The sequence below is a fragment of the Ornithorhynchus anatinus genome, chromosome 16 (genome assembly GCF_004115215.2).
Source record: "Ornithorhynchus anatinus isolate Pmale09 chromosome 16, mOrnAna1.pri.v4, whole genome shotgun sequence".
Lineage (NCBI taxonomy): Eukaryota > Metazoa > Chordata > Mammalia > Monotremata > Ornithorhynchidae > Ornithorhynchus > Ornithorhynchus anatinus.
This window is the reverse complement of record NC_041743.1, coordinates 140,876-168,241: the sequence shown is the minus strand read 5'-3', so window position 1 is coordinate 168,241 and position 27,366 is coordinate 140,876. Positions and strand designations below refer to the sequence as shown.

General features: G+C 51.2%; 1 protein-coding gene across 2 annotated transcripts in view; it reads left to right on the top strand.

The window, feature by feature from the left end:
• MAN1A2 (mannosidase alpha class 1A member 2) overlaps nucleotides 1-27,366 on the top strand; it is a 68,901-nt gene that overhangs the window by 25,455 nt on the left and 16,080 nt on the right. For both annotated transcript variants that reach the window (XM_029081448.2, XM_029081450.2), the window contains exons 3-8: nucleotides 1,882-1,978; nucleotides 5,720-5,838; nucleotides 7,042-7,122; nucleotides 17,725-17,819; nucleotides 20,938-21,061; nucleotides 21,397-21,490. In XM_029081448.2, coding sequence (XP_028937281.1) covers nucleotides 1,882-1,978; nucleotides 5,720-5,838; nucleotides 7,042-7,122; nucleotides 17,725-17,819; nucleotides 20,938-21,061; nucleotides 21,397-21,490 — 610 coding nt within the window. The remainder of the gene's footprint in view (nucleotides 1-1,881; nucleotides 1,979-5,719; nucleotides 5,839-7,041; nucleotides 7,123-17,724; nucleotides 17,820-20,937; nucleotides 21,062-21,396; nucleotides 21,491-27,366) is intronic.

The following is a 27,366-nucleotide window of genomic DNA, read 5'->3' as shown; positions in this document are numbered from 1 at the left end:
TACCTTGTGTTGGGGAATGGGATTTCTGGAAGGTTATAGGTCATTTTCCAATGTTCTGGTTGAACCAATCGTTCAATCGTATTCATTGAGTGCTTACTAAGTGCAGAACACTGTACTGCATACTTGGGAGAATACATTGTAACCGACTTGGCAGTCACGTTCCCTGCCCACCAGGAGCTTGCAGTGTAGACAGGGAAACAGACTTTAATATAAATGAATAAATTATGGATATGGACGTAAGTGCCGGATAGCTGAGGGAAGGAGGAATGTTGTTATGTCGGAAAGTCCTAATACCTCCGTGTTCCTGCCCGGTTCAGGGCTCAGGGTCCTGAGTCCGAGGGCCTGGCCGTGCCAAGGAGCCCGGGGCCCCCGAGTGGGTGAGTGACTCGGAATCGAGGCTGGTGTGCCACGAAGCCTGAACCTTGGCTGGAGCAAGCTTCTTCTGACTTTGCTGTGCAAGCCCAGGGAAGCCGGGTTACTGTTTGCCTGGCCGTTGGCAGATGTGGACAAGGAATAACTTGACCGAGGAAGCGTGCAGCCATTGTTCTGTGGGATTCAAAAATCAAAGCTACAAGCAGCCCGAAGTTTTTGAAATTTCAACCCAGTTTTTCCCCAAGTTCAAAAATCCCAAGAATGGTCCCTCAGAATTGAGAAGAGCCCTGCCCGGGCCGCTGTATAACGTTCTGGGGGCACCCTTGGGCCCGTGTGCTTGCCGGCCTATGGCAGCTCCGAGGCCAACGTGCCAGGGTGGGCCAGGTGGGCAGCCGGGGCCATCCTCAGGATGTAGGTCTGGGCCAGGAAGGGCTGGGGGATCACACCACAGTGTCTGGGGGGCAGGGGAGTGGTCCCGTTGGAAGCAGCCCTCTGCTTGGGGCTCTCCCAATCTGACAAACCCTGTGAGTGCACCTGTTGGTCTACAAAAGTGCTGTGGCTTTTCTTTGGGGGAGTTGTCTCCTGAAGATTTCCTAGCCTTTTTAGCTCTCCGGATCCCCTCAGATATCTCTGTAGCACCTAGCGACTGTTGGCAAAGGCAGATATTTTGCTTAGTAGGGCCAGATTTCAGCCACAGCTTCGGAGTTCCCAAGGGCTCCAGCCTCCTCTAGGCTCCAGGCCTTCAGGCCCTGAGGCAGCTGTGGGTGCTCTAGTCTCACGCAGAGAGCCCCAGAGGTGCACAGAAATGGGAGTGGGTTCAGAGCGGCCATGGGGATTCTATCGTATCATCCTCTACCGAGCACTTAAAACAACGCTCAGTACACAGTAGCACTCCAATATGATCGATCGACTGATCATTCACTCAATCGTATTTCATTCGGTCGTATTTATCGAGCGTTTACCATGTAGAGCACCGCATTTAGAGCACTGCACTAAACGCTTGGGAAAGTACAATACAGCAGTAAAGAGAGACAATCCCTGCCCACCTCGAGCTCACAGTCTAGAGGGGATCGATCGATCAATTGAGAGGATGAGTAGGTGGCAATCCCTGAGTCGGGCCCCCTCTCCATTCTGAATGAATCCCTGGGGCCGGCCTTCTCTCCGGGATCCAGGTGTTACGGGGGAAGGAGGAAGTCGCCCGCCTAGACCGACTTGTTTCATGACAGTTCTCGATGTCCAGCCTCCTCCCCCAAAATGGCTCTGCCCTGAATTCATTCATCTCTGCCCTGAATTCATTCTTCTCTCCTCCAGTGATGGAGTGAAACAGTTTGCATAAAGCCGTTCCCCTAACACCGTTGTTGGAGTTGAGCGGATAAGAGCGGCGGCGGAATAACTGATCTCTCTGGGGGAGACAGGAAGTGGCCAGGTCCATCGGAGGTGGACAGATTACCCTGGGGCTTGTGGGGTGAACGATCCATACTGATTTCTCGTCACTTTCCCCCGCTTCAGATGATGAAACACGCCTGGGACAACTACAGGCAGTTCGGATGGGGACATAATGAACTCAAACCCATCGCTAGGAAGGGGCATTCCACCAACATATTTGGTAAGTTGCATTTTTCTGGCTGTTGAAAGACTTCCATCAGTGCCTTCCGCCTCACAGATATTTTTAATGCCATTGGTTGATTTTAAAGACATCATATGGTGGAGCCCTCACCTTACCTCTTTCACCCAGGTGGTCCTCTGGTTCCCTGGAGGGGAACTAAGGAGAGGGAATTCCTCTCTTGCCTCCCAGCCTGCCTGGGGCTCCTGGTCAGAGAGCCACAGACTGGAATAGGCCTTTGGGGTCCTTCCTTATCCCCACCCAATACTTGTCTGCACCCTGGGAGGCCCTGTTTGGCCGCAGCGTCCCCAAACGGCCTGGCCCCGGGTTACCCTGCCGGTTCCCGCAAACCCGGACCCCACCCTGCGCCCCACGGACCAGAGATCGGCACCGCCTGGATTCGGGCTGCGCCAGAGCCGCATTTAGCCAGGCCGGGGTGGGTCCCGACATCCTATCGCTTCCCGGGAGCCCTCCACTTTGGGGGCTCGTTTTGGACCGGGAGGGCTGGGGGACAGCAGTCGGCGGGCTACTGCTGATGTGTGGCTTGTTGGGTTGCGCAGCAGGCATAGGCGGTTGTACCAGGGGCCGTCGGCTGGCCGGGGAAGATGCTGGGAGTTCTGGTCAGGTCGAAGGCCCAAGCCAGGGGTCGGAGCACGGAGAGTCACGGGGTGGGCCTGGGAGGAGCCGAGAGCAGGAGTGAGGGAGGAGATGCTGAAGAGGGCGGGTCTGTGAGGTAGGGGGATCCAAGGAACCCCTTGGATTCATTCATTCATTCGATTGTATTTATTGAGTGCTTACTATGTGCAGAGCACTCTACTGAGCGCTTGGGAAAGTACAATACGGCAATAAAGAGTGTTAATCCCGGCCCATAGCGAGCTCACAGTCTAGAGTTGGATGTGGCGGGAAGTGGAGAGCCGTGGCAGGCTGTCGAGGAGAAGAGGGATTCGTGCCCGGGGACGTTTCGAGAAGGTGATCCGGGCCCACAGCTTGGTGCGTAGGCTGAGGCGGGGAGAGCCGGGAGGCCGGGAGGCCGCCGATGTCGTAGTCAGACCGAGGTGCGTGATGGCCGCTGTTCGCGGAGATAAGGGGCGGATCTGGGGTCAGGAAACCTGGGGTCTAATCCCGGCTCTGCCACCTGCCTGCTGTGTGACCTCGGGCAAGTCACTTAGCTTCTCTGGGCCTCAGTGTTCTCATCTTTAAAGAGAGGACTCGGTACCTGTTTTTCATCTCCTCTTGACCGTGAGCGCTCTGTGGGATGGATAGGGACGGCGTCTGATCCGATTAGCTTGTACTGCGGTGTTTGCTGCGTGGTGAGCACTCAACACCTACCACTATTATTATTATTAGCAAGAACCAGCCGGATTCAAGCAGCTGACCGAACGTAAGAGCTAGAAGACGGTGAGGACACAGGATGAAGTCTTCTGGACAAGGGGCTGGGGGGGGGGGGGTTGTCTGCAGAGATAAAGAAATTAGGAGGACAGAGAGGGATTTGGAGGGAAGAGGAGAAATTCATCTGTAGACATGTTGCGTTTGAGCCGCCATCCGAGTGGAGGTGTCCTGCAGACAGGTGGAGATGTGGGATCGAATAGCGGAGAGGGAAGATTTAGGAAAGGTGCCCTTCCGGGCTCGGGAGGGGAATCTGGCGTGGACCCAGCTTCTCTCCAGAGTAGCTTTTTTCGCCATGCGTTCCCTGGAAACGACAGCCCGGAAATGGGATGAGGAGCTGAGTGGGACCGATGGTGTTAAGTTCACCGAGGCCACCGCTGGGCGGCTAAACTGCCGAGTGGCCCGACCCCCGCCGGGTTCCAGAACGGCAGAGTTTTTTTGTAACTCTTCATTTGTATTTGCGGGTGACCCGAAAGCCAGTATTTGGATGTTTGTTTCACCGTACCAGTCGGTCAGACCCCATACAGCTGGAGAAAACAGAGCCCTCTGTGGTATGCCGTAGTGTTTTCAGTTCCCCCCCCCGAGATTATATTTCCTTTGCTTTTAATTGGAGGCTTTGTCAGATCAATTTTCTTGGTTTAACCATTAGTTGAGGTTAGTATGAGTTCTCAGCATTCTGAACACACTACACACACACCCTCAGTATCCACCCACTCTCAGAGGTATCATTTTTCTGCAGATTTAAACGCTCGTGGGGTTATTTCGGTTATTTGGTGTGGATTGCACTTGACTATGCCCCAGAATATTCAGTCAGTGGTATTACTGGGCAGGGATTGTCTCTATCTGTTGCCGAATTGTATATTCCAAGCGCTTAGTACAGTGCTCTGCACATAGTAAGCACTCAATAAATACTATTGAATGAATGAACTTATCGAGAGCAGACCAATGTACTAAGAGTTTAGGAGAATACAATACAGCATACCTGATTCCTGCCCACAAGGAGAAGCAGCCTGGCCTAGTAGAAAGAGCGGAAGGAAGCCTGGGAGTCAGAGGACCTGGGTTCTAATCCCAGCTCTGCCAACTGCTTGCTGTGTGACCTCGGGCAAGTCACTTCACCTCTCTGTGCCTCGGTTTGCTTCTTCTCCCTCCTACTTAGACTGCGAGACCTATGCCGTACGGGGACTGTGTCCAACCTAATTATCTTTCGGTGTTTGACGTGTAGTAAACACTTAAATGCCATAGAAAAGGAGCTTACGGTCTAGAGGGGGAGGCACCCGTTAATATAAGTACATATTATGGCTACATATGTAAGGGCTGTGTGGCCGAGGGTAGGGTGGATATCAAGTGATGGGAAGTAGCAGAAAAAATTTACCTGAGATCTGGAGAAATTGTGATATTGTTCCATTGTGAAGTCGACATCTCTGAAATACAGTATTTACCAAGATGGACACCCTCTTAGAGAGGCGTTTTCTCATTCTACATTATTATTTAGTAATGTTGCAGGCTTTCTCCTCAGCCTACTCTTTTATTATCCCATTACAGTTCCCCGGAATGAAAATTTTGCAGGTGAAATTTGCCTCCTGCGAGTCTTGAATAATGTTAGTAACGTCATTGTGAGCAGCAGTGTTTTTGATGATAATAATAACGATGGCATTTGTTCAGCGCTTACTATGTGCCGAGCACTGGGGTAGATACGAGGTAATCAGGTTGTCCCCACGTGGGGCTCGCAGTCATAATCCCCATTTTACAGATGAGGACACTGAGGCACAGAGAAGTCAAGTGACTCGCCCAGAGTCACACAGCTGATCAGTGGCGGAGCCGGGATTGGAACCCATGACCTCCGACTCCCAAGCCCGTGCTCTTTCCACTAAGCCACGCTGCTTCTCCTTTGAGCATCGACTGCCTTTGGGGGCCCAGTTCTAGTGCCCTAGGCAGGAAATCAAAGTAAAAAGAAGATGGTTCCTGTCCTTGAGGAAGTCCCAGTTTGATAGGAGAGACAAGCCTATGCAAGTAGCAACATCCACACGGTAAGTAGGTAAGCGAGTCATGACCACAGTTACGTAGGGGAGCGCCGGAGCTAGAGAGCAAGGAAGTATGGGGGGAGAAAGGCCTCTAGGAGTCAAAGATGAGCCCAAGGCCGTGAACTTTGGGAATTTCCGGGATCAGCCATGGAAGACATCAAAGGGGAGAGGAGGGTTTCGGTGGGAAGCGGAGGAGCTCTATTTTCCCATTTGGAGTTTAATACATTGGGCCAGAGGGAGGCGGTGGGGGTGGGAAGGGTCCAGATGGACGTAACCAGATTCCTGGCCAGATGTGTGCAGATGCCGTAATGAAATTCTTCTGTTTGTCCGACACCAGGAAGCACACAGATGGGGGCTACTATAGTGGATGCCTTGGACACCCTGTATATCATGGGACTGCGGGATGAGTTTCGGGAAGGGCAGGACTGGATCGACCACAACCTGGACTTCAGCGTGGTGAGCCAGACACTTGTTTCGATAGCGCGTTCCCGCAGCTTTCTGGGGTCAAGGAGAGCGCTGTGCTCATCCTAGGCCATTCTGCGACGCGAGTAAGGATTTAAGGATCCCGTGAGGAACACCCGCTCGGGCTTGTCTGAGTTTGCTACCGGCCACCAGTCAGTCCAACACAGACTGGGCAGCGACCCAGGAGAGCGCTGGGAGCAACGCCAAGGAGAGGGGCGAGCATTTGACACCATGGACGGACCGGGACACCAGCACTGTTGAGCGGCCTGCTTTGCCTGCCCTGTCTGTTAAGAATTGGGGTCCCACCTTAGACTCTTCATTATCCTGAAATTGGTGAAGCTGGAGACGGTACTTTCCCTCCTGTCCCTCCATCCCTTCGACACCCCCCACCCCAAAAATTGGTCAGCAAAGACTGCAGGGGTTGGGGAGAAAAAAATCAGACAAAAATCATCTGTATGTCCTCCCCCCCCCCTTAGCATAATGGAGCAACCAACGGGGTCCTCCCTCCCAGGCCCAGCTCCAGAATCGTAGATCTCCAGCTTCTCCTGGGGAAGAGCACCTCTGATCGCCCCTCCCCTGGGAGTGGGACCCCGATGTGGGGAAAGCCTTGCCCTCATCTAGGTGGGGAGCGCAGCTCCTCCCCTGTGGCCTTTCTGCCTTCTCCCAAACCCCAGTCCCTCTCTAGGGAGGCCAGAGTCAGCCAGACCTCTGCTTAACATTTGTGTAAGACTCAGCAGATCGTGTGTTTTGGTCACTAATTTGTTCCTTCAGGGCGGTTGGTTGTTTTTGTCTCCCCGATAGATTGTAAACTCCCTCTGTTGTGCCTGGGCACCAAGTTTAGTGGCCTGTACCTGTAGACTCTGGGAGAAAAGCCTGCCTGACTGACTTAATTTCCCTACCCTGGCTATAAGGGAAGAGTGTTCCCGAAACACCTACGTTAAAAGCCTCCTGAGCTCTGGCAGAATTCCCGCCAGTTCCCCTCTGAAGTAACCCCTCAGTTGGGGATGTATTATTTACGTGCTCATTATGTGCTAATCGCCGGGGTGATTTTTTTCTGAAGTCCCGAGATACTTGACGAAAGTCCAGCTCCGTGGTGAACCGAGTCCATTTTATTTGCCAAATGATTCTTTTCGGTTGGATTTGTGTTTCACCTCAGTCATCTCAAAGTAACCGTTGATGTTGTGTGTCTCATCCCAGAATTCCGAGGTGTCCGTGTTTGAGGTCAATATCCGCTTCATCGGAGGCCTCCTTGCCGCCTACTACCTGTCGGGACAAGAGGTGAGAGAACCATGAGGCCGTCGTGTGCTAATGATACTCGGGGAAGAGGTGCCTGCACGGAGAGCGTGGGAATTGGAAAGGCAGCCTTTCGGGGTTGGCCCCATGGGCATCGTCCCCCGGGCCATGCAGAAGAGTGGGCGGCACAGATGGCCTCCCGGTGTCGGAACTGCCAGGGGAGGACACGACATGGGGAGGGTCGCGCTCGGAGGCTCGCGAATCGTAGACCGGTCAGATCGGCTTTAGGTTTGATCAGTACAGAGGGCTGGCTGCACTCCAGCTTTTATCCCCCTGAAGCCTCTGCCTCAGACGGCTCCACTGAATTTTCCTGTTCCAGGAGACCAAAGACCCTGGGCCTTCCCCATTCTCTCAGATGGGCAGGCCCCGCACGGCTCGGTGTGGGCGCAAGGGGACTCCCCACGTGGCTTGTTCGGAGCCAGGGAGTCCAAGGAGAGTCAGGAGTCCTCCGGAAGCCCGGGAAAGCGCTGAAATCTGGGGAGATTTAAGAGTCTGCTGGTACATAAATGTTTTCCAGACAAGAAATTCCTGTAGCAAAATGGCAGTAGTCAATTGTTTCCTGAAAATAAAAGCCACTGAAGTTAATGATGCATTTGGATATAACTCTAATCGCCTAGGTTTTGCTTTTCTAATAGTCGTCATTAAAATGTTCAGAGGCACCGTGGGAGGCATAACAAAAATCAGTAAAATGCCTCACAACACATAAGGAAAAAAAGGCTTCCAATCACCCTGTTTTTTTAAAGTAAACACCAACCCTACTTTAGCAGGCTGTCAAATGTTGAGACAAAAATAATGCTGTGTCCACTTCCCTACCCTGGGGAGTAAATCAAGGGAGCAAAATTTAAATGGCTCATCAGGAGTATTTTTTTTTCTTCAGGTGATGGCTATGATTCCGTGAACTTAAAGACCCTCACACGCTGCCCACAGACCTCACAGTAAATAGCATTGATCACCTCTCCATCGAGGCAGCTATTAATTAGAGTGACTGATGACCGTTGGCAGACACCTCCACCTGCTCTATAGCCTCTTAACTCCCCCTGCCTCCTGGCCACCTCAGCTTGGATAACCCCATGACACCTTGAGCTCCTGCCCAAATGCGGCCTTTCAGAGCCCGATGTGGATAGAGCACGATGGAAGGGGAGAGCCGGGAATTGGCTAGTCAGGCCCTGCAGGAATGCTGTTTCAATTCGAATGGCAGGAGAGCATGACAGTCCTATCGTCCGGAGTGATGGTGTTTACTAAGTGCTTACTTGGTGCCAAGCACTGTACTAAGCACCGGAGTAGATACAAGATAATCAGGTAGGAGACAGTCCCTGTTCCTCATGGGGCTCACGGCCTGAGAAGGAGAGAGAGAGCAGTTATTGAATTCCCATTTTACAGGTGAGGAAATGAAGGTGCAGCAAAGTTAAGTGACTTTCTCGAGGTCCCACCGCAGGCAAGCAGCAGAGTAGAGATTAGAAGCAACGTGGCTCAGTGGAAAGAGCTCGGGCTTTGGTCATGGGTTCGAATGCTGGTTCTGCCATTTGTCAGCTGTGTGACTGTGGGCAAGTCACTTAACTTCTCTGTGCCTCAGTGACCTCATCTGTAAAAAGGGGATTAAGACGGTGAGCCCCACGTGGGACAACCTGATTCCCCTGTGTCTACCCCAGCGTTTAGAACAGTGCTCTGCACATAGTAAGCACTTAACAAATACCAACATTATTATTATTATTAGAACCCAGCTCCTCTGACTCCCAGAACCCTGCTCTTTCCAATAGGCATGCTCTTCTCTGTTGTAGTTCATTAGCATCCCCAAGGGAACCGATGCAACTATTTAAAATTCAAGCAGTTGTAAATTGGTTTTCCACGAGGTGCTGATGGCTCCTGATCAATGTCAGAGAAGTGCAGACTTACTCCCCTCTGTCTTTTATCTCCCACATTCAGTCTTGAAACCCCACTCTTTCTTATTCTACCAGAGAGACCACGGAAATCTGGGGTCTGGTAGGATGAAAATCATGGGGGAGCTAGCAGAGGGTGGTGGTCCATTTCTGGGAATGTGAAACAGGCAGGATTTGAGGCCTATGGTGTTGGGGACAGGGTGGGGAGAGGGAGTAATTAGGGAGGAGGCTGTTTTGTCGTTGGGTGCGATATTGTGGGCCCAGTTGTTGCTGCACCCGGGGGCCCATCCCTCCCGTCCCCGATCTCGTCCATCTTTCTAAACTCTCTCAACTAGTTGGTCTCATGTGTCTATTCACGTATCTATTTGCCGACTCATTTCAATATATATTGCCTTCGGTCAATTTATTTGTCCCTTCATTCAGTTATATTTATTGAGCACTTACTGTGTGCAGAGCACTGTACTAAGGGCTTGGAAAGTACAATACAGCAATAGAGAGAGACAGTCCCTGCCCACAACGAACTCACAGTCTAGAGGAAGGGAGACAGACATCAATATAAGTAAACAGCACTATGGATATATTCATATATACATATGTGCTGTGGGGTGGAGAGGGGGAAAAGCAAAGGGAGCGAGTCGGAGTGATGCGAAAGGGATTGGGACCTGAGGAAAAGTGGGGCTTAGTCTGGGAAGGCCTCTTGGAGGAGGTGCGCTTTCAGTAGGGCTTTAAAGAGGGAGTAAGGGTGATTGGAGGATTTGAGGAGGGAGGGCATTCCAGGCCAGAAGTAGGACGTGGGCCAGGGCTCGTCGAGACAGGCAAGATGGAGGCACAGTGAAAAAGTTAGCACCAGAGGAGCAAAGGGTGCGGACTGGGCTGTAGAAGGAGAGAAGCGAGGTGGGGTGTAGGGGAATGGTGATGGAGACCTTTAAAGCCAATACTGAGGAGTTTTTGTCTGACACAGAGGTGGCTAGGCAACCACTGGAGATTTTTGAGGCGGGGGATGATGTGTCCTGAACGTTTCTGTAGAAACGCTGTTGAGTGCTTACTGAGTGCAGAGCACTGTACTGAGTCGTGGGAGAGTACAGTACAACACAGTCGGTAGACATGTTCCCTGCCCACAAGGACCTTACAGTATAGAGGGAGGGAGACAGGCAGTAAAATAAATTAAGGGCATGTACTTAAGTGCAATGGGGCTTACGGTGCGGTGAATATCGAGTGAATATCAAGTGCATTGGCGACGCAGAGTGGCAAGGAAGAAGAGTAGATGAGGGAGTAGTCGGGGAAGGCCTCTTGAAAGAGATGGGTTTTAAAAGGCTTTGAAGCAGTGCGGCCTAATGGAAAGAGTATGGGCCTGTAAGTCAAAAAAACTTGGCTTCTAGTCCCGGCTGTACCACTTACCTGTAGTGTGACTTTGGGCGACTCACTTAACTTCTCTGTGCCTCACTTTTCTCACCTGTAAAATGGGGATTTAATACCAATCCTCCCTCCTATTTAGGCTGTGAGCCCCATGTGGGACAGGGATTGTGTCCAATCTATTAGTGGTATTTGTTAAGCACTTACTATGTGCCAGGCACTGTACTAAGCACTGGGGTGGGTACAAGCAAATCAGGTTAGACACAGTCCCTGCCCCACGTGGGGCCCACAGTCTCAATCCCCATTTTACAGATGAGATAACTGAGACAAAGAGAAGTGAAGTGACTGCCCAAGGTCACACAGCAAGCTGGTGGAAGAAACAGGATTAGAACCGATGACCTTCTGACTCCCAGGCCTATGCCCTATCCGCTTCACCACGCCACTTCTCTAACCTGATTATCTAGTATCTACCCCAGTGTTTAGGACAGTGCTTGGCACACAGTAAGTGCTTAACTAGTATTATTCTCATTATTATCAAATAACAAAGTTTGAAAGGTGAGGAAAATGGTGATCTCTGAAATATAAATAGTGGTATTTGTTAAGCGCTTACTACGTGCAGAGCACTGTTCTAAGCGCTGGGGGATACAAGGTGATGAGGTCGTCCCACGTGGGGCTCACAGTTTTAATCCCCATTTTACAGATGAGGGAACTGAGGCACAGAGAAGTTAAATGACTTGCCCAAAGTCGCACAGCTGGCAAGCGGCGGAGCTGGGATTAATAATAATGATAATAATAATAATGTTGGTATTTGTTAAGCGCTTACTATGTGCAGAGCACTGTTCTAAGCACTGGGGTAGACACAGGGGAATCGGGGTGTCCCACATGGGGCTCACAGTCTTAATCCCCATTTTACAGATGAGGTAACTGAGGCACAGAGAAGTGAAGTGACTTGCCCACAGTCACACAGCTGACAAGTGGCAGAACTGGGATTCGAACTCATGACCTCTGACTCCAAAGCCCGTGCTCTTTCCACTGAGCCACGCTGCTCTTTTCTGAATTCGGTCAGATAATCCTTGGGCACCCATGTCTCCCCTAATGCGGGGTCATGTTCTTGCAAAACCCCATGTTAAGGCAACATTTCCTCGTACTCATCTACATGCAGCTGTTCCAGCGCTTGCCAATCTCTCCCAAATGGGGCGTGTTGTTGGAAGAACCTTCCTTAATTCCCTAACTGTGTCCGAACCCACGCACGGCACGCAAGCGGGCTGTGTGGCGGAACTGCCAGAGTGTAAGATTGACCCGCTCGACCGTAAGATCCCTAAGGGGAAGGAGCGGGTCTACTAAACTCTGCACAGAGTAAGTGCTCAATAAATACTGTTGATTGATTGAACTGAGTTTGGTTATAGTTCAGTTTCTCCCTCAGGGCGTTGCTTTGCTCGGGCTCCCACAAACATGATTTTTACATGGCATTTATTGAGGCTAGCCAACTTTTTAGCTAACTCTTCACTAGACAAAACTACAGTTCTTTTACAAAGAAGAAAATATCCAAAGCCTCCTGTTTGGGGAGTGGCAATATTTTCAATCCAGCTAACAGAGCATCTGGAGAGGAGAGCTCAGTCGCGGTTAGTGGTATGAAAACAAATTTTAAAAAAAGGAGGCGATGCAGAGACCCTAGAACTTTTGGGTGGCCAGTTTAGGGGACGATGAGAACAGCAACTGTCCAGAAAGGAGAGTGGAATTCGTGGCGCATGAACTGGGGCCAGCAGCAGTCACCGAGCCCACGTCAGCTCCGAGAGACTGGGGTCGAACGCCGGGTGGGCTGCCTCAGCTCCCCGACCTTGCCCGCAAGCCACAACCCCACGACTGACCACCTTGGCCCTTTCTCCAAACCCCAAATGTGCTGTCACCGCCACTGGCTCAACCCCCAACTCCCCACGTGAAAAAAATCCCGATGGGGAGAGAAGAGACATTTACTCTCTGGCGGGTCCCACTCATCTTGGCGACACCAAGATTGTCCAAGCTCAGCCCCACAGCGCAGGTCAAGGTAGGACTGCCTAATGAGGCCCAGATGGGGAAGATCACCGGTCGGCTGGGAAACTTCAATAGTCCTGAGGGTCGAATGGGGCTGGTGTGAGTCCTCCGTCACCCGAACGAAACGAAAAGCCAGATGTGCCCTGTGTCCGATCGGTTGGGTCCCCTCCCACCGGCAAGACTGGAAGAGGGCGGCAGCGTGGCCGCGGCTGTGCGAGGAGCGACACAAGGGACTGGCTGCGCGTCGTGGGCCTCGGGGGAGTGAGCGACGACGGGGTGGGACAGTGGCCCCTACGGCCACACCGTGGAGGGAGATGGCTGACGAGGACCCCGGGCGCGGAGCCCATGGCCAGTGAGAGCAAGAGCCAGGCTTTCTCCAAAATTCTGCCCCCCGGGAGCCACCGGGCCTGGGTTGCGATCAGGTGGCCCGTCAAGGCAGAAACAATTTAGAGGCTGCCCGCCCTCTGCCCCAGATGGCACAGTTCTTTATGGGCTCCAGCCCCCCCCTTTTATAATGGCAATCGTTAAGCTCTTATTACGTTCCAGGCATTGTGATAAACACTGGTTGTTGATACAAGCCGATCAGGTTGGTCCTGGTCCCTGTCACACCTGGAGCTGACAGTCTTAATCCCCGTTTTTCAGATGAGGTAACTGAGGCCCAGTGAAGTGACTTGCTCATGGTCACACAAAAGACAAGTGGCAGAGCTGGGTCTAGAATCCAGGTCCTCTGACTCTGTGACCCATGTTTTTTCGACTAGGCCACGTTGCTTTCCTTGTACCTAAAGGGAGACCTGTCCCCCTTTCCTGCCCCCAGAGAGCCCAAAACCAATGGATCCTTTTCTTCTTCGGGTATTGGTGTGTCCCTAAAGCCAGCCCAGGCACATCCACCAAGTGATGCGGCTGGGGTCCCGGAAAACCCCCACCGGCAAGATTTTAGAATTGTCTCCACAGCAAGTCGCCAGGCTTTTTGGCAGCTGGGTGGTACCAGGAGCAAAGCGAACCGTGCTCAGTGGCAGCGAGGTGGACGAGGGTTGCAGAACATCCTAAGAAAGGATTCTTGTAGGAGGCTGATGTATTAGTGTCATTTATGGGAAGCTTTGGTGTTTTATTCTCTCAGAACAACACTATTTATATTAAATATTCACAGGATAAAATAGCCCAGTGATTTATTGTGTTTACCTTGGCAAGTCTCAAATAGAAGGCATTGCTTTTATGTGGTTGTCTCTTCTCATTTTTACAACTGCCATCAAAATGGCATCCCTTCCCGGGCAGAAAATGAGAACATAACTCATAGATAAACGAACGCTGAAATGTGTCGGGTAATCAGAGAAATGGCGCTGGTGAAGAGCTGAGAGCCTCTTCGCAGGTAATCCAAAAACAAAAGCACCTTTCTGCATAACCCTGTCGAGCCGTTAACTGCCGTACCCCGGATTAGAGCTCTATCGTTTGCTGCCTTACCCTCTCCCCTCCCCGCCGACCTAATAACCAAAGAAGCTAATGAACCTGGGAGGCCCCGGTGTAAAACTAGATGGTGCAGGTGTCAGGGAGTTAACTGCATCCCATCAGAGTCTCATTGTCTGGCGGGGACTTCATGGAACCCCAGCAACCCGGCGCGCCAGACTCTGAAATGGATGAAGCCGTAATAATGGATTGGGCTCTGCCAGCAGAAATCTGAGGATTGGAAAGGCATACATCCAGAAAGGAGGTGAATTAAGTAATTTGCCTGAGGAAAACAGCGATGAAGAGAGGAGTTCAGAGGTGCACAGGGGTGTGCAGAAGGAATTAGCTTGCTTACAAAGCACTTAAGGAAAAAAAAGATGGTTGAAAAACCACTTTTGCAGCTTCCACAATGTCTCTTAATCACGTGTTTAATATTATGATGTTTAGTTTGGGTGACTTTACTAAAGGTTGAATAATTAGTGACACCATTCCCTTGCGTGAGCTCTTAAAGGAATGGCACATCTATACCTGTCCGTCATTCTTGAAGAAGATGCTATGGCTGGTAAAATTCAGTGGCGGCTATGTGGGTAAATTGCACAGGCCGTGAGGTCGGAAAGATTTTCTCCTCCCTCTCCCCACTCCTCCTGACCCACGTGTAATCTGGGTTTGAGCCCTGTGGTATCACGCAGGCACCCTGGGTGTTTTGTTTCCCTCACTGCCGTCGGTCGGTTTGCAGTCTCCTTGGTCGGTCAGTGGATGACCCTGATTCCATACAGCGATGGTGGTAGTGACATCATTGCCGTCGGACGATTCAGGGGTTCGAACTGTGGGTTCAAGTTGTTCTTCTTGCTCTCTCCGTGGGATCTGGAGTTGGTCACGTGTGGCCTGTTGAAGCGGTAGTTGGAAGGATCATTCCTTAGTCCCTCGGCCACAGGGGGAGTCTGAGTTGGCAATGCCGAAGTTTAGAAGTGGAGATGGTGGTGCTTGGCGTTGGCTATCTGTTTTTGAGGGTAGTGCTTTGGTACGTAGTGAGTGTTTAATAGAAGATCATCATTCTAGGCAGGGTGCCCCAAGATATGGTCCTGATTTTTGCTCATCAGAACCGACGTTTGCGTGTGTCTCCTTAGTGTTTGCAGTTGCCCCGTTGCCCGTGAGCTTTGTTATCCGTGTGAGATGCTGGACGTGAAAAGCCTGACATAGAATCGATGGCCATCTCCCTCAGTAGGCCCTCACCACGCGCCCCAACGTCATCCCTTTCTGGGTTGCCGTGTGCCCCCAGCCGTGGCTGGCACCCTCTGATCTCAGGATCTTCCGGAAGCAGCCGTGCTAAAGACTGCCCAGCGATCCAGCGGTTGTGCAGCCTCTCCCACCTCTCACCCAGCTGGAATCGGCACTGCTCTCATTGTGGGTTGATTGCGCTTCCCAGTCTGCGATCTTCTCTTGCCACCTGATAAAGTGCCACAAGCCGGGCACCGGGGTAGTAGAGCGGGGAGCCTGTGGCAGGGTCAAGGCAGCACACGGGTTCTAACATACACACCCATACACACTCACACATTCTCTCTCTCATCTTTCATTTGGTCTGAAGCGTGGTGTATATTGCCAGTCCTTCTGTTAGTCACCCAAAGGACACTCTGTCCTCAAATACATGTTGGTTTTGTTGGCCGACAGAGGGTTGGAGGAAGAGGCAAAAGGAGGTGTGGGGTAAAGGAAGAAAAGCAGGGGGGATTTGGGAATAGGCAAAGAGACATTTGTGACCAGGTTTGAGATCGAGGCTAGGCTTGGCGATGATGCTGGGAGGAAGAGAAAGTAGAGAAATAAAAGGGTAGGTGAGGCAGAGGGGAGAAAAGAGGATGGGGAATTGCGAAAAATGGCTATTTCAGATGCAGTTCAACCCGAACATCACTCCACGGTATTTATTCAGAGCTTTGGAGAGAACAGTAAAGTTAGTAGACACGATCCCTGCCCTCAGGAGCTTATGACAGCAGGGGAGGCAGTTGTGCGATTCTCCTTTTCCTAATGAAAATATCTTCCTTGACCGAGTCAATGCAGGGATAAAGAATCAAGTGAAAATTCTGACAAGCGGTGCTGGTTAGCTGGACGGGCTGTGTGAGAAGAAGGGACAAATCAGAGTTCATGGGGGACCGGAGTGGGGAAACTGTAAACAGGAGAAAGGGAGAGAAGCTGAAAGCCATTGCATAGCAAAGCTCCCCGGTGGCAGCTGGGAGGAAGCATTAGGAGACGGGCAAGCCGAGTGCACACACGACATTGAGAAACGGAACGAATCTCCCCACCCGGAGGCGGGAGGAGATCAGGGTACCGAGAACGGAAATGATGCGGCACCAGCCGCCACACGGGGCAGAAACCACAACCAGAATCCTTGGGTGTGCAAATAACAGGGAGTGATTATAAATCACACGTCAGCTATGTCGGGTCTATCTGCACAAGATTCAGTCCCCGCCAATGAAAGTGTCATCGGCAAACCCTGGAGGCCAGCTGTTAGTGGGCGTGCCCAATGGCGGGACAAGCCACGGTCACCCTCCGTTGCCACCCTTATTTGGGAAGGAAGTAGAAATATATCCCCAAAACTTGAACGCATTGGATTTTTTAAAACCCTAGCCCCTGCTTTATGCTAGGGCAACCGCAGATGGAAACAAGGAAATGCAGTATAGAACCGATAGATTTCAATTCTGATTTTTTCAGACAGCATGCTTGTGAAAGATTAATAGAAACATAAAACCAAATATTTTGGGGGTAAAATAAGTGGACAGGAAATGACTTTCCCTAGGTCTATGACTTGTGTGCCTCCCCGAACCGAGCTCTTCGGAATTGAGAAGACTATTGTTTTTAAACCAGGAAAAGTTCCAGTCTCTCGGATTCTGGAATGTGGAAGTTGCTCAAGTGAAGGACTGGGAAGTCCTCCCCCTGTGGGTAAGGAACAAAGATGAGATACTTAGAAGGAATTTACAGTCCTTCTCCACAAACTTTTCCCAAGCCTCTAAGACAACAGTGGACTAAGTTTCAGACCTTTCCTTTCGCATTTTGCCTGCTTGCCTGCCCCCAGGCCATAGGGAGGAGAAATAGAAGATGGCCATGTAGCTGACACAATGCGTTTGCATGAATTGTTCATTTCAAAATCTCATTGAACCTAGAGTTCGCTAAATTCCTCAAAGAGTGGGCTGTAAATTCTAGAAACATGCCACGTCCTTTGTTCTGCACCCTTCAAAGTTAATACAGGGGCAACTGCAGAGACCCAGAAAGCTCATAACCTGGTGTCTTCCGGGTTTAACTCAAGCGATCCGTCGGTGGTATGTATTGAGTAATTACTGTGTGCGGTGCACTGTTCTAAGCACTTGGGAGGGTTCAGTACGACAGAGTTGATAGACACGGCCTCTGCCCATAAGGAGCTAAAATCAGGTCTTTTGATTTTTCTCATAAATACGTTTGGCATCCAAAAGGCTTTAAGAAATGGAAAGAGGGATAGGTTTTATGGAATTATTCTATTGTAAGATAAAACTGTAAAATGTATATTCTGCATCCTTTGCAGGGGGAGGAGGGTCAGTGCGTTTTTTTGCTTTGCTGTCTGCCTCCCCCGTTTAGACTGTGAGCCCGTCATTGGGCAGGGATTGTCTCTATCTGTTGCCGAATTGCACATTCCAAGCGCTTAGTACGGTGCTCTTCACATAGTAAGCACTCAATAAATACTATTGAATAAATAAATACATACTTGTTTTAATTGGACCCCACTGACCTGCTTGTAAAATTTTCTGGTAACCAGATGTGATGTTGCTGTGTATAAGGCTTTTTCCTCCTGCAGATGCTCAGGAAATACTTGTTGATCATTGAACAGTTCTTTGGTTTTTAAAGTTCTTTTCATTTTTGGTTGCAGGTATTCAAGATCAAAGCCGTGCAACTGGCAGGAAAGCTTCTTCCTGCCTTTAACACCCCCACCGGCATTCCTTGGGCCATGGTGAACCTGAAAAGGTAAACCCTTTTCTCCCCCACGAAGCTTTTTCCCAACTAGTTGGTTTAAGGTAGTTCTGTCCCAACTCAAGTTTGAAAGTCCCTAGCCGGTTTACTCTCTAACTGTTTTCATACCCAACCCTTGTAGAACATTTTCTTTGTCGTGATCTTGGTCTCCTTTGTGGTGTACCACGCAGCTGTCCAGAAATAAACAGAACGAAGTGGATTCCATCGGAGGTTTCCGAGGTAGGGAGGGCTGTGATTGAGATGATGTTGGAAGAGGAAGAAGATTTCAGTGGCTGTGAGAGGGATGGGTGGGAGAGGAAAGAGTTCAGTGGCAGAGAGGGTTTAGGACTCCAGATAACATTGTACTGTAAAACTCTTGGGTTTCACGGAAGGGTGATTAGTCCCTAGAACAGACGACCAAAGGAGAATACGGAGACTCTGTCTTTGGCGCACTTATTGAACAAAGAAAGTGCCTCATCACCATCAACAGCGTTTCATGAGGGTCTCCTGGGTGTGCAGCCATGTAGCGTGAGCTTGGGGAATATACATATGAAGTAAATGAGCTAGTCTCTGCCCTCTAGAAACTTAAAAGCTAATGAAGGAGTCAGCAGTCATCAACTGACAGGGGTGAATGGATATTAAGAGTAAATAAATAATAATAATGTTGGTATTTGTTAAGTGCTTACTATGTGCCAAGCACTGTTCTAAGCGCTGGGGTAGACACAGGGGAATCAGGTTGTCCCACGTGGGGCTCACAGTCTTAATCCCCATTTTACAGATGAGGTAACTGAGGCATCGAGAAGTTAAGTGACTTGCCCAAAGTCACACAGCTGACAAATGGTAGAGCCGGGATTCGAACCCATGACCTCTGACTCCAAAGCCCGTGCTCTTTCCAGTGAGCCACGCAGACCCTTGAGAATAAATAGGTCACCAACCAGTATGCCGATAACAACATGAGTGTTGTTGAGGCTGATGTGTTGGCAAGACCAGGGAGGTGAAGGCAGGGGGGAGGACACGTAAGGTCCTCAAAATGGGACCAAATCCCAAGCAACCTTTTTTTTTAAATGGTATTTTTTAAGTGCTTGCTTCGGGCAGGCACTGTTCTAAGCGCTGGGGTAGATACAAGGTAATCAGGTTGGACGTAGTCACAGTCATAATCCCCATTATACCGATGAGGTAACTGAGGCACAGAAAAGTAGTGACTTGCCCAAGGTCACACAGCAGACCAGTGGCGGAGCCGGGACTAAAACCCAAGTCCTTCTGACTGCCAGGCCTGTGCGCTACCCAACAGGCCATGAGTTTCTCAAGCAAAACAGTTGTGTTCGTATAGAAACCAGCTGCACGATCCTTTCTGAAAGCCTTCTGGGCACCAAGGGAATGTTGGCCACGGGGAAAGGAGCAGCCTGACTGGGAAAGAGCTCAGGTTCATGGTCATGATGATGGCATTTATTGAGCACTCGCTCCATACCAAGCACTGGGTTATGGACAAGGCTGTGAGATCAGACATAGTTCCTATCCCACAATGGGGAGGCTGGATGCAGAAACTAGGGTTTTAACCACCACCACTCCCCCCAAAAAATCCCAAATAGTCTTTCCCAATTCTTTCCCAACTTTTTCACTGTCCAAACAAATGTAAACTGACTCAGAGCAGCTAGAAGGAATGGCGGGGGTGGGGAGGGGTTATTGTGTTTCTTTTTATGGTATTTGTTTTGTGCTATGTGCCAGGCACTGAACTAAGTACTAGAGTAAGATGCAAGCTAATCAGGTTGGACACAGTCCATGTCTCTTATGGAGCTCACAGTATTAATCCCCATTTTACAGATGAGGGAACTGAGGCCCAGAGAAGTCAAGTGACTTGCCCAAGGTCACACCGCAGGCAAAGGGCCGGGCAGGAATTGGAACCCAGGTCCTTCTGGCTTCCAGGCCGTGCTCCTTCCTGTGGGCCACGGTGCTTCTCTCACATTGTTGCTTCCTCCTTTGACATTGTTGGAATCCACTTGTATTTTAAAATCTGGAAAGTTTGTTTATTTTTAAGCATCATAAATAACATTTTTCTTCTGGGAGACTCCCTGTCACCTTCCCGCACTCCACCCCAACCCACCCCATAAAGGGCCCGGAGTGCCTTTGGGAAGCGGTTCCCAGGGGCAGTTTGGGCTTGTGGGAGCGAGCGTCATCCTCCCCACTCCAGAATAGGGCCCCTCCCTCACTTGCCAGTCAGACCGGGCCAGGCTCCGGGACAGGTTGTTGCTGGACCCCGATATAGTGACGGGCTGCCTTCACGTTTCCCCGCTGGCCGGTGGGGCACTGGGACTTCCGTCAAGCCCGTTTGGCCATTCGAGACGTTTGCGTCATTTGCAAATGCGAGAGAGGAGCAGTGTTCCCAGAGAAGTATTTGCTCGACAGAAGCCGTCTGTGAGCCGCAGCGGTAAAAGCTAAAAGAAACCCGATTCTGAAATGGAAATCCAGTTTTCTCCCGAACTGAACGAATAATCAGATCTGATCACCAGGCCCCCAGTCCTCATTATGGGTTTTTCCACCCCTGAAAAAATCCCCAGCCTGCTCTGAAGCTGCTCTCTGGGCAGCAGTTCTGCAGTCAGGTTTGCCAAGTTGGATACTTTCTGCAGGCTCTGCTCTCTGAACGTTATATGCTGACCTGCCCAGCGTCAGGTTGCACTGCTCTCTCCTTTTGTTCACCCCAGATGGGATTTGGCATTGTCGCAGGTTGCGGCGGTGGTGGGAGCCCAAGACAGTGCCAGTGGAGGGGGTCCTTTGGCACTGCCAGCATCCCGATGGCATCCCGGCAACCCATGGTTCCGGGCAAGATGAGCGGCGTGATTTGAGCTTAATTGTATTGGATAACGTTCTGCAAAGCCTCATAAAGCCGAAGCTCATTTTGTAGAAATCTGAAATCGATTCATAGGAGGCCAGCCAGCTGGGAATCTCTCAGTTCTCCATGCATCAGTGCAGTTTCCTAAGGATTTTCAGTGTCTAGTGCCCAGATAATGTAGATACATCCAAACACCCAGAGGGTGGGCACGGAAATGAGCCTGCCCTCACCATCACCTGCTTGGTCTTTTTTTTTCCTCCCTTCCCCCACCCCCCAACTCTCTCCTGGGCTCCGTTTCCTCCTCAGCGGAGTGGGTCGAAACTGGGGCTGGGCATCTGCGGGGAGCAGCATCCTGGCCGAGTTTGGCACCCTCCATATGGAATTTGTCCACCTCACCTACCTGACAGGCGACCCTGTGTACTACAACAAGGTGAGTCTCGCTCTCCGAGACCAGACTCCCCGCAGGGCTGGGGAGGGAGGGACCTGAAAACTCAGTCCCGTCTGAGGGAGCTCACGGGTCACATCTGGTGGCGTCGGGGAAACATCTGGGGCCCTCTCTTTTCGGGAGCTGCAGAAATAGCGCACGATCAGCTGATTCTTGGAGGCTGTAGCTTGGGCCTGCGCGGGGAACCGCGAGAGAGGAGAGCCTCCCAGAGAGTCTCCCGGCGGGCTGCCGAAAGTGGCTGTTTGGCGAGGAAAAACGCCGAGAATCTGAGACCCTTTGTTGTCGTCGGTTTGATGTTCTCCCAATTTGACTCTATTCAGGTCTTGCACATTCGGAAACTGCTTCAGAAAATGGACCGACCCAATGGACTATATCCAAACTACCTGAACCCAAGAACGGGGCGCTGGGGCCAACGTATGTATCGGTAGTGGGTTTGGGCCCTCTTGAGCTCCGGGCATCCCCGCTCTTTCCTCCGGGTCCGGGGAGTTGCTCATTGTATTCGCCTTAGGTTTTGTGGGTGACTTTCTTTGGGATGGCAGTAGAGCTTTGTGAATTGGGTTTTGCTCTCCCGAAGTTGGACTGCGGTGGGGTGTTCCCCAGGGGACGAGCAGCGAGGCTTCGCCTGGGTGGTTGTGACTGATTTGCGGGTGGTGGTGACCAGCTGAGCAGTAGGCAGGATGTCTCTCGGACTCACTAGTCACGTGAACAATCTCTTCTGCTTTGCAGAGTGTCGGGGGCCGGGGCTGTGCTCACCGCCTTTTCCGATGCATGCCCAGCAGACCAGAAAATGGGTCCGGTCTAGGTCCGGGCTCCATCTCAGAGAAGAAGCGTGGCTTAGTGGAAAGAGCACGAGCTTGTGATCAGAGGTCATGGGTTCTAACCCCGGCCCCGCCACTTGTCTGCTCTGTGACCTTGGGCAAGTCACTTAACTTCTGTGTGCCTCAGTCCCCTCATCTGTAAAATGGGGGTTAAGACTGTGAGCCCCACATGGGACAACCTGACTACCTTGTATCTGCTCCAGTGCTTAGAACAGTGCTTGGCACATAGTAAGGGCTTAACAAATACCATCATCATCATCTCAAGGGCGCGCCGATCCCTGGCTGTGGGTGCAGGACCCCTCCTCGGTCCGAGAGGCTGCAGAAGGAAAATGGCTTCTTCTCTCCACAAAGGTCTCGGTCCATTTGCGTCTTGGGAGTCTGGGGCTAGTGAAGGGCCAGAAAGTCGTCTCCTCGAGCAGTCGTTACTTCAGGCCTCCTGGGGTAGATACAAGAGAATCAGATCAGACTCAGTCTCTGTCCCACCCGGGGCTCATTGCCTAAGGGAGAAGGATAGCAAGTATTTAATCCCTTTTTTTTACAGATGAGGAAACCGAGGTATAGAAGTCCCATCGAGACTGTAAGTTTGCTGTGGGCAGGGAATGTATCTGTTTACTGTTGTATTGTACTCTACCAAGCACTTAGTACATTTCTGTGCACACAGTAAGCGCTCAATAGATACGATTGAATGGAATGAATGAAAGAGACTTGCCCTGTGGTCCCACAGCAGACACGTAGCAGAGCTGGATTAGAACTCAGGCATCTTGACTCCCAGTCCTGCACTCCTTGTGCTAAGCCACACAGCTTCGCCGTTGCTAGGCTTCCGCCAGCCTGGCCAGTTTGTCGACTCCTGTAGAGTTTCTAGCCTGGCATCCCCATGTCCCGCTGAGTCTCAGAGATGCCAGCCGGGCCAAGACCCCCGCCAGCCTCCCATCAGACTGCAGGCGTTGACTCTGAAGCATTCCGTATTTTGGCTCTGCTCTTTTACCAGTCATTTCATTTGCCAGCTTCCATGTTAGGGTGGTTTCATCTGCTTTAACTTTTTCCTCAAATGCCTTGTTGGCTTCCCGCCCTCCAGACCTGGAGCCGTTCCTTCCCCTCCCTCCCAGGCATTGGATCAGTCCCAGTCTCATGCCTTTCTGTGCACACTGGCTCTCTCTGCCCCAGCCATTTCCCCGTTAGCAGTGCGGTGCCATTTTAGCTCTGGGATGCCCGCCCCCCATTCCTCTTATCCCCGGGATCCCCCAGTTTCTAATGATGTTGAACCCCATCCCTCTTTCACCCTTCATCTCTCTCATTCTTCTGTGGATCTCTGCCTGCCAATGGGGTTATGTGTGGGGAACTGGCAGCACTTCCAGGAATGCCACCTGGGACGCCTGGACTCGACTGTTGTTCCCAGCAACGGAAAAGTAGGCCGCAGACCTCCATGCTAAACCTTCCTTACGTCTTTGATAACCCCAATCCCAGCTGCTCCCCGCCACCTTGGGCCACCTCATTTTCATGCCCCTAATTGCCCAGAAACCTAGTGATTGAATCTCCCACGGCACCCCTGCTTCTCTTTCCTCAGTGCCAAAGGGCACCATGCCACAACTTGGAGGAAAAGGGCATCTGGGAGCCACCCTTGGGGCCAGGGGGTCCCGGCAACCACCCAGAACCCTCCCTCGTTCCCGTGGTGGCGAAAGGGCCCATTTCACGAGCGGAGGTTTTGCCCTTGAGTCTGCAGTCTTTCCCCTTCTCCCCCCACTTGTCCATGGGTAGTTTCTGTTGGGTGCCGGTCGGGGAGAAACTGGCAAGTGCTGGGCACCCCTGAGTCACTGGCACTCCCAGCACCACTGCCTGGCACGGGTCCCCCACTCAATCACCAGTCCACATGGACGACAGGGAGCTGGGGTCCATTGCCCTGGTTGGCCCTTTGTCCGCCTACCGATTTATATGTTTGCCTCTTCTCTGGAAGCTCTCATCCTCTGTCCAGCAAGGGGAGGGCCAGGATGTGGAGATGAGGCAGTTTGGCAAAGGGTGGACCTTTTGGCCACCCCTGACCCTTCCGGTCCAGCCTCCCTTGCCTGTTGACTTGGTCCCTGTCGGTCAGCAGTTCAGCACTAGGATTTACTGAAACATCTGTTGGGTGCTGGGGCTTTTCTGCGCTCTTGGGAGAGAGCAGGAGGGTGCACTCTGAGATCCACCCTTGGGGGCTTGTGGCCCTGGGCCTGTCCTTATGGCACCCAGAGGAATAACCCAGAGAGCCTCCGCGATCCAGTCCACCATCTGAGAGGAAGAATTGCAGCTGTGGAAAATGTACAAATGTCTAAATGTTGACAGACTTGGACTTGAGGCCTTTTAGATACTCGGTGGTTGAGGGACATTTCAGATTTTCTCTGAAAAGTTAATTTCCCTAGCCCTGAAGAAAGATCTATAAATCAATCCCGTGACTGCCCATAATTCTTCCAGTGCTATGGGTAGTTGGACATTGTGCTGCATTATGATAGCAAAGTCCTTGGACACTTGAAAGGCCAAAAGCCTTTACGTTGTATTCATATCTTACATGCAACAAAAGAAGGAAGGATGAATAAGTAACACATGTCCAATTTGGAGGTAAAAAAATCCTCAAAAGGCCCCTCCTGGGGACTTAGGTGAGGCCTCTTGGGTCATCTTTGATGACGTCTTAGAAAGTTGTTTAAGATTTGCAGGCTGGTGGACCCGGGGATCTGGAGGATGGGGAAGTGTGGCCAGCGTCCCCCGGGACCTGGGGGTTGGGGCCTGGGACCATTGGCCCCAGGAACCTGGAGGATGGCGAGCAGGGGCCGGTGGCCCCGGGGACCTGGAGGATGGGCAAGTGTGGCCGCATCCCTGAGGACCTGTAGGATAGGGACATGTGACTGAGGACCTGGAAGGTGGGGGTTGGTGGTTGGTGTCCCTGGGAGCCTGGAGGACGGAGAGGTGTGGCCAGCTTCTCTGGAGATCGGGAGCGTGGCCCAGCCAGCTCAGGCAGTGTTCCGATGTACTGCCTAGGCCAGGTCAGGGGGCCGCTCCAGGGGGCTTTAGCAGGGGTGGACGTGCTAGAACTCATCATATCTCATTTGAACTTTTTTTCACATGTGTCTGCATCCTTTATCTCTTAGATATGTATTCTGCCGGGACTCTAAGTATTTTGCAAAACAAAACAAATGGTGTGTGGAACGGAAATTTAACAGCTAGTTTTGACTAGCGGTGTTATAATCAGGATAATGACGATGCCTGTGATAGGCACATAGCAATCTTGGAGAACCATCATGGATAATTACCTTCAAGAAAGGCCCTGATCAGGAGAGAGCCCAAGAAAGAGGACTGTAGATTAAAGGGACCTCATTAATCCTTTTCCCTCCCAGTTTGGTATTTGGAAAAAATCTGGCAGGTGCTTCCCTGTCCTGCCAACCCCACCTTAGGGCGCTGGCCTTGGGTGCGTCCCATCCTCACACACCCAGGGCCTGGGGCAGAGAACGGGGAATGGCTGTCATCTCCCCAGGGTCTGTCTGCCCTGTTGAACCGAGTCATGCCCGACTCCTCCCCTGCTCCGGAGTGCCACCTGACACTCTGAATCCACTCTCCATCTCCCCATCATCAGGAGCAGAGGTTTCGGGGGATGACCCTCCAGAAGCACTGGCCGGGTGCCATGTGGACAGAGTCCGGGAACCCAGGTCCTACTCCCAGCCCTGCTCCTGGCCTTCTGGGTGATCTTGGATATGTCACTGCACCTCTCTGGACCCGTGTCCTCCTTCATAGATGGGGAGAGAGACCCTCGCTCTCCCTCCCTCTTAGATTGCAAGGCCAGCGAGGGACAGGGATAAGAACTTTGTGTCCGTCTGATTATCCTACACCCAGCAAATCAGTCCTGGCATTCTTATTTGCCAGCAGTGTGGGTGGATGCTTCGTCAGTACGGTGGATGGCGATGTGGAAGGATATCATCTAATTTGGCTGAGAAGATAACTCCAGATAAGAATAGAGCCCTGAAAGAAATTTCTCTCTTACCCTTTTGAAAAGAATTCTTGAAACCCAAGTGCTCAGACAGTTTTATCTCAGAGGGTCTTTTTGTCTGTGAAAGCATCTCTGTTCTACATCATTGAACAAAGAGAACAAAATAGAACAGAGGAAGGGGAAAACGTTATCTGACCATTGAAAATGAGAATTTATGATGATTCTCAGTGAAATTTGTCTAAATTCCTTTCCAGAGATCTGGGGCTCTTTTCCTTTTCACGGAATAGCCACTCTTCCATCTTTTTCTACGTCTGATCATTTTAGGCAAACAGACAACAGACGAGCTACCCGCTAAGCTAATTCAGTTAATCGCCGGGCTTGGAGAAATGGACACTAATTCTACCTTTGAAACCTAGCCTGTCTTCTATTTTCACTACTAATGGAGCGGCATCGGATAACCTGGGTTTCTTTCTTGGTCTCATTAGCCTCCCAGTGGGAAGCGGAGGCGCGAGGGAGGGGGAGATGGAACGAGTGAGCGTCTAAGCTCTGTGTGGGTTCCCAAGGGCTCTGAGACAGAAAAGCGATGATTGATTATCAAGTCAGCCTTTCTCTGTGGCTCTATTTTTAAGTGAGCCCTCTTTTATCTTTGTCTTATAACCCCAATTCGATGGAATCTCTGGTTTAATCCACTTTGTCCGCATGCCAGCGGGGAAGCATTTCTACAGTAGTTGGCATTGACTCAGATTTGAGGCTGCAATTCTTGACAGAAAAGATATTGTCACACACATACACACTCACTAGGCAGGACATGTGCAAGCACACCTGTGCGCACACGTACACACATGCATTTTTGTATGTGTTTCCTCATCCTTGCCTTTTGTGTTTTACCATCTGCTCTTTTCTCATGAGTCCGTCACCAGTCCCCTTTATTCTTAGATCACGGGTGTAATTGTCACCATGTAATCTTTCCCAGCCTTCAAGGCGGTGCTTTTGCACACAGTAGGCATTTAATCAGTACTGGTGTCCCATGGACTGGGGGGCGCACCCGAGAGATGGTTTAACCAGTGTCCAAATGGATTTTGAATGAGAATGATGGTTAATCCTTAAGAGAATGCAGAGTTCCCTCCTTCTGAAGAACAGAAAATCCCTTTGCCCCCCAAATGAGGAGGTTGGTATGGGAGGGACCAAAACAACGAGTTGGGGGAAGGGCGAGTGGAGAGAGCAGGTGGACATAAGGTGGTCCGTGAGTCGGTGGAGAGAGCAAGGGGAGAGAAGCACAGTGGTAGCAAACACAATCCCTGCACGCGAGGAACCTACAGTCTAGCTGGGGAGCTTATTCCTTACTATGTAGTGCTGTGCTTTCTAGCTTCGGAAGAATCAATCCCGTCCCAGAAGTCTATTGATTTTTAGGGTGCGCCTGCACCCTGCCTGTCGCGAGAGGCTCCGAGGGCTACATTGACGGGGTGGCCCTGGTCTCACGGCTTCCTTGTCCCAGGCGTGAGCAGCAGCGACGTGTGGAGAAG